At 37.4% G+C, this 13,402-nt stretch overlaps 1 protein-coding gene across 2 annotated transcripts in view; it reads right to left on the minus strand.

Annotated features, from left to right (window-relative positions):
• The window catches only part of Uggt1 (UDP-glucose glycoprotein glucosyltransferase 1), a 158,195-nt gene that overhangs the window by 73,946 nt on the left and 70,847 nt on the right, over window positions 1-13,402 (minus strand). For both annotated transcript variants that reach the window (XM_069989476.1, XM_069989475.1), the window contains exons 8-12: window positions 12,456-12,534; window positions 9,097-9,197; window positions 8,221-8,320; window positions 6,218-6,278; window positions 570-661 (exon numbers count right to left, since the gene is read on the minus strand). In XM_069989476.1, the coding sequence (XP_069845577.1) occupies window positions 570-661; window positions 6,218-6,278; window positions 8,221-8,320; window positions 9,097-9,197; window positions 12,456-12,534 (433 nt within the window). The remainder of the gene's footprint in view (window positions 1-569; window positions 662-6,217; window positions 6,279-8,220; window positions 8,321-9,096; window positions 9,198-12,455; window positions 12,535-13,402) is intronic.

Raw genomic sequence — 13,402 nt, forward strand, 5'->3', positions numbered from 1 at the left:
TACGGGGCTGGGGAGGTGACTCAGTGGTAGAGCGCTTGCCTTCCATGCATGAGGCCCTGGGTTCGATTCCTCAGCACCACATTAAGCAAAAAGAAAAAAAAAAGCCGGAAGTGGCACTGTGGCTCAAGTGGTAGAGCACTAGCCTTGAGCTGAAGAGCTGAGGGATGGCGGCCAGGCCCAGAGTTCAGGCCCCACAACCGGACCCAAAAAAAATAAAAGACAAAAACAGTAGGTACTCAAATAATAATACTTTGAGACACCAGAGAAAACTTTGTAAATAAACCTAGTTCATCCTTCCCAGAAGCACAAGAAACCTGCTCTATTCTATCTCTAAAATTGGCAGGGAAACTAAAGCTCTTGAGAAAACACTTAAGTTTCACATCTACACTGGGATACGAGATGATGAGGGATCATGCTGTGGTCCCCACCATAGCACAGGCCCACTTCCAGACACTCAGTGAAACCTTCAACTTTGACTTATGCCACAACAAGGAATAGTCAACCTGAACACATGAAAAGGTGCTATACGTTATTACAAAACCTCATAAAAAGAAAAATATTATCCGCACCTGAATATATCCTGGGTATCTAAATCAATATGAAGTCCATTGATAAAAAGAGCTGAATCTCCGGGCTGTAATCCTAAAGTTCCCTTGAAATACTGAAAGACAAAAGAAAAAAAAAAAATATATATATATATATATACACATATATATATGTACGATAGATAGATATATATTACATAGCATATATATAAACATAGTTAGAGTATGTTTAACCAACCTTTCTTGTTTCTGGGCTTTACTGTCTATACGAATTCTGACATTCTAGGCTAGATTAAGATTTCCTTCTATATTCTCCTACAGGCTGTTCTCAGCATAGACTACATTGAATGGAGCTGTTGGCTTACAGGATAAACACCTTCTTCCCTTTTCTCCTTCCCTCATTCTGAGGATATTTTCTACAATGTCAGGGGTAGAACGGTAAGTCAAGAGTTAAATCATTTTCAAATATAAGAACATAAATAAAATAGGATGAACTAAACAAATATTGTCTCTAATTAATATCCCTAATTTTTAAAACAACATTCATCTCATGATTCATTTCGGTATTGTACTCTTTTGTTGTCCTTTTGCAACAAAACTTTGTATGCGCCTGGGACAATAGGGTAGGGGACCAATCCTTTATATTCCATCTTCAGTTACATAAAATGATTGGGCCAAGAGGGGAGAGGCAAGTCCTTCAGTGACAACATGCTGAAGCTTCTGCTGAATAATATCCTTTACACTCAATTCCTCTCCCCCTACCCCTGGAAAGAACTGTTAACTGTTCCTTATATATCCTATGCCACAGGGCAATACACTACCGAGTAGAGAACATAAACCAATCAGATACCAGGAAAAGAACTTAATTCTCTAGTAGCCCAGAAGTGGGGGAGAGAAGACAGAGCGCTACTCCTCAGTAGTATGCTAAGAAAAAAACATTCTTTTAAGACTGATATTGTATAGGAGGGGGAGAAAAAAAAGACACCCAATGGGGAATCCATAGCTCTTATACATGAGCACATCAGCATTAAATGGCAAATAAGGCAAGGGAATTAAGATACCATGTGGTATACCACAAGTAGGTATCTGTCACTTAAAAAATAAAAAAGACAAGAAAATGGCAGAGTCACATCAATTGAAAACTGGAATTTCTTGCAGGGGAGGAAAGAACTCCTAGCCACATGCCATTACCCCTCAGAGAGAAGGAAAGACTAATTCTGAACTGGTAAATATAACTCATATGTACTTCTAGTAGGATGCTAAACAGATGGGCTCAATTTGGGGGAACTCACCTCACTACAGATTTAGGATCTGTAAATATTTTTCAGTGTTTTATATCCTATATGTATTTTATGGGGTTTTTTTTGGTGGAAGGGGTGCTTTTTTTTTTTTGCCACTTAAGCCACCTCTACTTCCAGCTTTTTCCTAGATAACTGGAGATAAGAACCCTATAACTGGAGATAAGAATCTGGGCAGATTTATCTGCCCAGGCTGCCTCTGAACCATGATCCTCAGATCTCAGCCTCTGAGTAGCTAGAATTGTAAGAGCCACCAGTGCCCAGTTTATATTGCACATTTTTATCTAAATATTTTACTCAAAAAATAGTAATAAAAGCTGGGTGCCAGTGGTTTATGCCTATAATCCTAGCTACTCAGGAGGCTAAGATGTGAGGATCATGGTTTGAGGCCATCCGAGGCAGTAAAAAGTCTATGAGACTGTTATTTCCAATTAACCACCAAAGGGGGGGGGGGGGGGGGGGAAGCCAAAAGTGAAGCTGTGGTTCAAGTGGTAGAGTGCTAATCTTGAGCACAAAAGTACACACACACACACACACACACACACACACACACACACACACACACACACACACACACACACACACACACACACACACACTCTTCTACAAATATTGAATAGCTTATAGGATTTAATTCTCTGTCTGCCTGGTGTTGTGGAAATTATAAACTATGAATGAAGTTTTTACTTGTAATTTAGTGAATACTAAACATTTGGTCAACTTATCTCTCCATTCAATTTAACTAACTAGTATTTGACACAAGAAGATAAAGGAAGGGGGAGGAGATGGGAGGGCAGGGATGGGAAGAGGAAACAAAGGAGGAGGCAACAATGCTTGATAAGAAATGTACTCATTACCTTGCTCATGTAATTGTAACCCCTCTGTATGCTATTTTCACAATTAAAAAAGTATTAATTTTTAAAAAAAGATAAAGGAAATCAGGGGATGGAGATCATGAACTGAATGCACACATTTATTTTTAACACTACTGAAACTCTACTGAAATGTTACTCTTGTTTAGAAACCCACAGGGCAAAGAAAACAGAAAATAAAAAAGGTCAACAATATTTGGAAGCTGAAAAGCAAAGGAATAATAACTATCCCATTAATACCAGGAAAGCTGGTGGCTAGGATGAAAGAAAAAGTCAGCAAGAATCCCAAAGCACCACACAGAGCTCACTAACAGGAAGATGGAAGAAGTTTATGGAAAAGCTCATTAATGAAGGGGACCCCAGAACCCAGGCGTCACTCCCAGAGCCAAGGACTACTCTCACTGCTCCTCCACACCAGAAAAATGGAGGTTCATGACTAGAATAAGCAAAATAAGAGACTTGAGTTGTAAGCAATCAACAGAGGGCAAGAGGCCCAAGTAAAAACAGAGGGTTGAAAGCATTACTAAATGTTCTCCCCTCTGGCCTTCTATAACTTGAAGCCAGATTGCACACTCGAGGCATAACCAGCCCTTTTGGTGACAGGTTTTCTTCAGCTACCATTCTTTTCCTCCTTTTTATTTTTTTCTTAATATGTTATCCAAGCTAGTCTAACTTCAGTGCTCAAGGATCGTCCTGATTCACCTTCACAAATACTTAGGATTATAGGCACAATCTTGCCTGGCTTTAGTGGCTAGGATGCAGTTAAGTAGCAGAGCACTTGCACAGCATGGGTTCCATTGCTAGCTAGCAGCTGTCCTCCAAATCCTGAGAGCTATTGCTCTTTGATTCTTCCTTTGATTTTCATACCTCTCTGAAGACCTTAACGTGCTGGGTTCCATCTGCAATGTCTATTTGCAATGAGCTGCCTGTTTTGGGATGTTGTTTTGTCTTTAGTGTTGTAGGCCTTCCTCAAGTGTTTGCTGATCAGTAGTCACCTGCTCAATTCTGAAGTGGGAGACACTAGGAAACTGACTATAGTAGTATCTCTAGACCCAAAAGTTCCTGAGGAACAGACACCAGGAAACTCTACATTCAAAAGCTACATCCTTGGGGCTTCTAATCAGCTTTTCCAAATTACTAGTGTCCAAAAATAAAGTCCTAGACAGGTGTTGGTAGCACATACCTGTAATCCTAGCTACTCAGAGGCTGAGACCTGAGGATCTTGATTTAAAGCCAGCTAAGACAGGAAAAACTGTGAGACTTTTTTGTTTTGTTTTGTGGGGCTTAAACTCTGGGCCCGGGCGTTGTCCCTGAGCCCTTCAGCTCGAGGCACATGTTCTACCACTTGAGCCACAGCACCACTTCCAGCTTTTTATGCTTATGTGGTACTGAAGAATCGAACCCAGGGCCTCAAGCATGCCAGGCAAGCAGTCTGCCACTGAGCCACCTTCTCAGCCCGTCTGTGAAACTCTTATCTCCAAAAAAGCCAGAAACGGTGCCATGGCTCAAAGTGGTAGAACACTAACCTTGAACACCAAAGCTCAGGGACAATGCCCAAGACCTGAGTTCAAGCCCCAGGACAGGCATCCAAAAAAGGAGGGGGGTGCCCTACATGATTCTAGAAAGAAAAAAACATCTTATACAAAAGTTTTAGACTTCTCAAAAGCCACAATGAAAATAATAATTCTAATGAACCCGGTATTCAAATTTCTAAAGGACTTGCCACTTAAAAGAGTTGTATACCCAGCCCTAGCATAAAAATTAATAAAGTAGAAAACTGATGTCAACTGTTGCATGCAACAATTCTCACAAAGGCTATGTTGCACTAAAAAAAGAAAGTAGGCTAGGAAGGTGGCTCAGTGGTAGAGCACTTGTTTTGCATGCATGAGTCCCTGGGTTCGATTCCTCAGCAGCACATAAGCAGAAAAAGCCAAAAGTGGTGCTGTGACTCAAGTGGCAAAGAGCTGAAGGACAGCACCCAGGCCCAGAGTTCAGGCCCCACGACCAACAAAAATAAATAAGTAAATAAATGAGAGCAAACAAAAAACAAAACATATGTAATCCAAGAAATGAGCGTAAAGACAAGCTAAAATGCATGGTTTATACTAGAGCAACCAGTCCAAATCACAGTAAGTAAAAATTAGACAAAATAGTAACATAAAATATGGGTAGGCTGGGGTTGGCGGCAAGGTTCAGGTGGTAGAGCACTAGCCAACGAGTGAAGTATCAGTTACCAAGTTTGAGTCCCAGTCACAGATCAAAAAAGATAATAAGCATAGTGATGTATACTATAATCTCAACACTCAGATTAGTGAGAGGCAGTAAAACCATGATTTTGAGGATAGCCTGTAAAGTAAGACTATTACTTTTCTTTAAAAAAAAAAACAAAACAACAAACAGATGGGAAAAATGGAACAGGTGATCAGTGAGCAGTGAGCAACACTGAGGGAAATCAAACTGCATTCTCACAATAGAATAAATATAAATAAAACTGAAAAATGCCAACTTAAGGATGTTAGAAGTCTGAAAAAAAATTGTTAAGTACTAGCTAAGACTTGCAAGTGGATACAATGGGGTGAGACATGTTAGGGATGCCATTTTGCTAAACAACATGGTAGCACCATTTGATTATTTCAATTATATTCATATTCAGTTTTGATTACAAATTAAATATAAAGCTAAGTGCCAGTGACTCATGCCTGTATTCCTATTCCTAGCTTCTGAAGAGGCTAAGAACTGAAGATTGTCATTCAATGCCTGCCCAGGCAGGCAAATCAGATTTCAGATCTTCATGCACAGAGATTAGTATCCAGAATATATAAAGAACTCAAAATATAAAACACCAAAATAATAGATAATTCAAATAACAAACAAGCAAATAAACTAAATAGATGCTTTTCAAATGAAGAAGTATAATCTTTAGCTGGGCACCAGTGGCTCATGTGTATAAACCTGGCTACTCAGGAGGCTGAGATCTAAGGATCACAATTCAAAGTCAGCCTGGGTAGGAAGGCTTGTGCAACTCTTATCTCCAATTAACCACTAAATAGCCAGAAATGGAGTTGTGGTTCCAGTGGTACCCAGCCTGGGTGAAAAAGCTCAAGGGCAGTGCCCAGACCTGCATTCAAGCCCCAGTTCTGGCGCCTGCGCGGCACACACACACACACACACACACACACACACACACACACACACACACACACACACACACACACACACACACACACACACACACACACACACACACACACACACACACACACACACACACACACACACACACACACACACACACACACACACACACACACACACACACACACACCCCAGAAATAAACAACTATCACCAACTCTGATAAAAAGAGACTAACTACTACTATTAAATACTATTGATTAAATCCAGATTTAATGTTTTAAATAGAGTAGTGCATGCCTGGAGTGAAGCAGGAGGATCAGTAATTTAAAAAACAAAAAGACACAGAGTAGAATGTTCCATCAATACCTTCTGATTCTCTTCCACTTCAGTTCGCAGTTCTGAGCTTACACCTGTTTTTGTTATGGCTCTAAGGGGAAAAAATATGATTAGTATTCGGTCTAGCATTTGAAATGACTTCAATTTAATACCTATTGTTTATATGTGTATGTGTGTGCCAATCCTGGGGCTTGAACTCAAGGCATGGATGCCATCCCTAAACTTTTTTGCTCAAGGCTAGCATTCTACCAGTCGAGGCACAGCTCCACTTTAATTTTTTTATAATTAATTGGAAATAGAATCTCACAAACTTTTGCTGTGCTGGCTGGCTTCAAACCACAATTTTCAGATCTCTGCCTCCTGAGTTGCTAGGATCAACTGCCATCAGTGCCTGGCAATTTACCCACTTTTAAGTATAAAGCATATTGTTTAACAAATTATAAAAACCAAGAAGAAAAAAAGAACAAACAAAATCTCAACCCTAGGGCTGAGAAGGTGGCTAAGTGGTAGAGTGCTTGCCTTGCATGCATGAGGCCCTGGGTTCAAAGCAGAAAAAGCTGGAATGGCGCTGTGGCTCAAGTGGTAGAGCACTAGCCTTGAGCTGAAGAGCTGAGGGATAGTGCCCAAGCCCACAGTTCAGGCCCCACAACTGATAGAAAAAAAAAATCTCAACCCTATGTATATGTCTGATCTCTCCTATGTGCCTATTTTTCATTACTATAAGATATAACACCAACAAAACACAGTTTATAGTATTTTAAAGCAAATGTAGTTGCTTCCAAGTTCTTAGTTGTAAGAACTAAGAACTAAAAAAGTAATGCAACTGGGCATCTGTAGCTCACATCAGTTATCCTACCTACATAGGAGGCTGAGGTTTGAGAATCATGGTTCAAAGCCACCCTGGTCAAAAAAGTCAATGAGACTATTTAATCTCCAATTAACCAGCAAAAACCAGATGTAGAGCTGTGGCTCAACTGGTTGAGCAATAACATTGAGGGAAAAAGCCAAACAAGAGTGAGAGGCACTAAGTTCAAGTCACAACACTAGCACCAGATAAAACAAAAAATGGCAATACTAAATAAACTAAAGCAGCAGACTTTTCATACTTTTTAAGCTTGGCAGTTAGGAGAAACCCTCTGCATACCTTTAAGTGGTGTGATAAACTAAAAACTTTTAGGACTTCAGCAAATACCCCACATCAGAAGTCAAAATACTTTATTTAGTTACTCAAAGAAGACTAGCAATAGTCAGGCGCCACTGGCTGTAATCCTGTAATCCTACCTGCTTTAGAAGCTGAGATCTGAGGATTGCGGTTTGAAGCTAGCTCAGGCAGGAAAGTTCATGAAACACTCATCTCCAATAAACTACTCAAAAAACCTGGAAGTGGCACTTTGCCTTATGTGGTAGAATGTTGCCCCTGAGCTTAGCTCAGGGAAAGTGGCCAGGTCCAGAGTTCAAACCCAAGGGCCATTAAAAAAAAAAGACTAGCAATGACATGTTACAAGTTTGTAAAATTTGACAAAACAATTTTCCCCTCTGTACAGTATTTTCACAATAAAAAAAATTTTGCCTGGAATTTATTAGATATAGTACAACATTAGAGAAAGCAAGCTTCTCTGACTTGGTTATCTTCATCAGGATTCAATAAGATGATTGGCAAACAATACTTCAGGGGTCTATGTTTATGCCAGACTCTAAATTAGTTACAGTGGCATATGCTGTTTTAATTCATCCAATCCTAATTCAGGTCCTATTATTCCCACTCTGCTGAGGAAGCTGAAATACACAGATGCAATTTATTTACAAATGGTAAGTGGCAAGGCCAAGAGTGTCACTTACAGCTGTCCCTTCAACCACAATTTAATTCTTGCCCTCTTGTTAGAAATAGGGTGCTGGTCACAGTAGTGATAATGAATAGAGAGTGTTCATTCTCTAACAATTCTCATACTTTTAGTATATCATTTGGCATGTAAATGTGAAGGTAATGGAATAAAATATTAAGAAGAACATTTCAAAGCCTTAATGTTTATTACCTGGCTTTGGTAGGAAAGTTCTGACTAAGATCCTTCATAACCACTAATGCTAACTCCACAGGAGCAGCCAAGATTCGGGCAGCAGTCTGGAAACTAAGATCTAGAACAAGACCAAGAGTAAGTTAGAGAGTATGACTCCAACGCATTGAGATGCAGGAAAAAAAATGTATTTATATTCTACTATTTTCTTAGTTATAAACATGCCTTGCAATGCAACCATTCCAAAGAATGCCGATGGTATAGTTTCACATTTCAATCATTTTATGGATCACTGGTGCTGGGGACATATACTAACATATTTAACAAGAGCTAACTTGAGCACAAATCTTTTTATTTCTTTTGGATTTACAATATACTGAAAACTACAGCATGAGATATTTAGCAAATTATGTTGGAAAAAAGCTTGACAAATCATTCTTTGGAAAAGTATACATACATACTTGTACATTTTTACCCCTTACATACATGCCTCAATCTTCAAGATAAATAGTGTAGTGCTGGTGGTATAAAGACTGGGCGTTGGCCCAGTAATCCTAGCTCCTCAAGAGGCTGAGATCTGAGGATCATAGTAAGAAAGGCTATGAGACTCTTATCTCCAATTAATTACAAAAAAAGCTGGAAGTGGAGCTGTGGCTCAAATGATAGTGTTAGCCTTGAGCACAATATCTCAGGGACAGCACCCAAGCCCTGAATTCAAGCCCAAGGACCAAAAAAACAAGTAATAAAAATTTAAAACTTAAAAATTAAAGAAAAATACACACCTATTAAAACATAAAGACTAGACACATTTCTAGTATTATATAATTCTAAACTGATTTTCTGCATACCTAAAAATTTATTTAAAATAATAGGCAAAGATTTCTGAATTTCTAGTACCTTGCAATTGCCAAACTTTCAAAGGTGCCATTTCGTTGGTGCTTTCCACAAGATGCTTTCTAAGTTCTTTCAACTGTTCGTTCAAGCTAGGATGCAGGTCCCTGTCAGAGACACAAAGCCATTGTCTTTATTCCTTGTCATTGTCTTTTCTCAGAACAGACTTCAAGAGGGTGCCAACTTATTCTGCATGGTTTTCCCATCTCAACCATAAGAATATTTCCTCAATCCAGACAATTTTGTCTGTATAAAGTATAATTACTTTCTTTGAAAATTAAGTTAAGGTTGAAGGTGTATTTCAGTAGCATAGTGCTTTTCTAGCAAGCAGGCGGTCCTGACTGAGTTTAAACCCTAATACTACCAGGAAAAAAAGACTGTTATCAGTTCAGTGGCTGGAGTCATGGCTCATTTGTTAAGTGTACTAGCCAATGAGCAAAAGCATCAGGTGATCAGGTGCCAAGTTCAAGTTCTGGTCTCAGACCAAAAAAATAATTAATTTAAAAAATAAATAAATAAATATATATATATATATATATATATATATATATATATATAGTTCAAAAACTAAATTTTATACACTAAAAGATAAATCATACAACAATGATTCCTCACATATACAAGATAATTACGATTCACCCAAGTTCACCTATGATTACTGTAAGACCTTGTCTCAAAAAAAAATGACAAATCACTATACCAGTGATTCTCTACTTGTGAGGGAGCAACCGATGACAATAACAAGGCAGAATGGGTAATGTGGACTTCAACTTTACCTACTGACCTGTTTTATTGACCTGTTCTGCTTTTAAGTTGAAAAAAACAAAACTTATGTTGGGAAAAGCAAAAGCAAACTTGATAATTCTTTGGAATGCAAAACCAAGTATACAACAATCTGTTCTGGGTAGTGAATATTTGTATATTTTCTGTAGCTTTCCTAATCTTTTTAGTTTTTCAAACTAAAGTTAGAAAAAGAAAATTGCTACCAGCCACAAAATAACTTATTTCAACTCAAATTCTCATAAATTTCTTAGGTTAGATTAGTATAATTCAAACTAACAATTATAAGGTATTATCTTGTAATATAGTACAATCCACTTATAGCTAATAAAGTAAGTATCAAAGAGATAACATCTTGATCCAAGAGGTAGATAACAAGAGTTTAACTTAAACGCTAGAAACTTAAAATTTCTTAAATCCAACATGCAGGAATTAAATACCCACTCAAATCCTTCATGTTCCAATCTACTTCCAATCAACTATTAAATTACTCATAATAAAAATCTCAAAAATGGTCAAATTACTCTAGATAGCTAAATTACTACTACAGATAAAACATCTTCAATACATGATGTTTTTGTGCTGAGAATACACATAATCTGAATAACATTTAAAACAAAAAATGGGGGGTGGGGGGAGGATGGGAAGGGATTGGAAAGGGAAACAAAGGAGTAGGGTACAATGCTTGATAAGAAATGAACTCATTTTCTTGCCCATGTAATTGTAACCCCTCTGTACAATATTTTCACAATAATTTTTTTTAAAAATCAAAAATAAATAAAATAAAATAAAAAACAAAAAAATGACATAAAAAGGGATTCTCAAAAGCTAGGGCAACTAAAAATGGTATATTTACATACTGAAACTAAAACTGACTATAAATAAGAACTGTACATAAATATAGGATTAACTCTATATGTCAACAGTAATTCAACTTGAAAGTAAGACATCAGTACCTAAATTATTAATTTGGTTCATTATTAATCTGGTTAGCCAAATATCAAAGCTAAGTCTAGATAAGCAATTCTTATATAATTTTTTCTATTAGGAACAAAAGCCAGATAATAAGGGCCCATGCCTATAATCCTACCTACTTAGGAAGCTAAAATCTAGAAGACTGTAGTTCAAGGTCAGAAGAAAACTTCACTAAATTGCATCTCTAAAATACCTAATACATAGTTCAAGTAGTAGATTGCTTGCTTTGCAAGCAAAAGGCTCTGACTTCAAATGCAGGTACCATATTAATAATAATTATAATCATAATCACACTGAAATTTCAAAATAAAGTAGAATTCAGTACTCTCAATCAACAAGCCATGGTAGAAATAACTTCAACATTTAAAATAATTTTTCTGTCCTAAAATACCATGATACTTTCATAGAATGGTTACAGAATTACAAAACTTCTAAAACTCAATCATTAAAACATTTCCCAGTCAGATGCTGGTGGCTCACATCTATAATCCTAGCTACTCAGTAGACTGAGGTCTGAGGACCACAGTTTGAATCCAGCCTGACTAGACAAATCCATGAGACTCTTACCTACCAGTAACTAGTAAAAAACCATAAGTAGAGCTGTGACGCAAGTGGTAAAGTGCTTGCCTTAAGCGAAAAACCCAAGTCAGAATGTGAAGCTCCTTTTCTTTATTTTATTTTTTTTCTGCTTATGTGGTGCTGAGGAATCGAACCCAGGGCCTCATGCATGCTAGGCAAGCACTCTACCACTAAGCCACCTTCCCAGTCCCCTTTTTTTTTTTAATTTTTATTTTAATTAATTTATTTTTTTGTCAGTCATGGCGCTTGAACAACTGGGTGTTGTCCCTGAGCTTTTTTGCTCAACGATAGTGCTCTATCACAGCTCCATTTCCAGTTTTCTCATAGTTAATTGGAGGTAAGAGTTTAACAGACTTTCCTGCTCCAGTGGGCTTCAAACCATGATCCTAAGATCTCAGCCTCCTGAACAATTAGGATTACAGGCATGAGCCATGAGTGCCTGCCTCTTTTCTTTTTTTAAAGGCAGTCATGGTATTCAGTATACACGATGTGGAAATGAACAATGCAACTTGTGGACAAGGACAGGAGGGTGAAACTGGGGGAAAGCAAAGGAAGGAGTGATATGTGAAAGAATTATGTTCATTGCCCGACTTAGGAAATTATAAGCTCTCTTTATAATACCTTAATAATAACAATAAAATTAATTTTATTTTTTTAATTTAATTTTATTTTATTTGTGAACATACTGTACAGGAGTTACAATTACATGGGCAGGATAATGCGTACATTTCTTACCAAGCATTGCAGCCTCCTCTTTTGTTTACCCTTCACATCCCTTCCCAGCCTCCCACCTCCCCCCCAATCCCAATCCTTCTCCTTCCCCCCCCCAAAATTACATTTTAAAATAAAACTTAAAAAAAAGTAAAAACAAAAAAAGATGTACTTGTAAATAACTGGAAATTACAAATTTTATCAAGCACCATTAGATCTGTAAGTCAGACAATAATGAGAAAGATGATATTGGGAATGCAAGTAAGCCTTGAAGTTTAAAGAGAATAAAGGACATTTCCCAAGATAAATTACATACATACCTTAATTTTCCAAAGAGGAATCCCTGAACTTCATCAATAGGATCATTTTCACCAATTACCGTGGTATTCACTTCAGTTCCTATACATACATAATAAATACATATTTAATGGCTTAGATAAAGAAACAAAAGTGTTATTACCCCCTAAAATCTGAATATAGTAGAAAATGTCAGAAGCACCTGAAATTGTAATTCCACTTAACATGTTAATATCCTAATTGACATTTTTCAATAGGTCTTTAAACAGAATAAACGTGTTTTAGCAATTCCAATTTTCCCTTATATAGAAGAAAATTTTCCATACTACAAATTTCAACATTAATAGCTTTAAATATAATTAACAATTTCTCAAAGTAAAAATTCTGAAAGATTTACAATTAGGCAACTTAATTCTAAATATAATTGAAAAAACAAAATGATGGCCGGGCGCCGGTGGCTCACACCTATAGGAGGCTGAGATCTGAGGATCATGGTTCAAAGCCAGCCCGGGCAGGAAACCCCATGAAACTCTTATCTCCAATAAACCACTAGAAAACCGGAAGTGGCACTCTGGCTCAAGCAGTAGAGCTGAAGAGCTGAGGGATAGCGCCCAAGCCCAGAGTTCAAGCCCCACAACCGACAAAAAAAAAAAAAAAAAGATGAGATACAGTTTATTTTTCATTTGCTTTACTACACATGCTGATCATTTTTTTAAAAATAAGATTAAAAGGATGAAATATGGGGGTTGAAGGCATGGCTCAGGTGGTAGACTGCCAGCCAATGAGCAAAGTGCCAAATACCAATTTCAAGTCCCATTCTTGGGGAAAAAAAGAAAGAAAGAAAGAAAAAGAAAGAAAGAAAGAAAGAAAGAAAGAAAGAAAGAAAGAAAGAAAGAAAGAAAGAAAGAAAGAAAGAAAGAAAGAAAGAAAGAAAGAAAGAAAGAAAGAAAGAAAAGAGAAAGAAAAGAAA

Source organism: Dipodomys merriami, unplaced genomic scaffold, assembly GCF_024711535.1.
Source record: "Dipodomys merriami isolate MVZ:Mamm:240054 unplaced genomic scaffold, mDipMer1.0.p SCAF_38, whole genome shotgun sequence".
Classification (NCBI taxonomy): Eukaryota; Metazoa; Chordata; class Mammalia; order Rodentia; family Heteromyidae; genus Dipodomys; species Dipodomys merriami.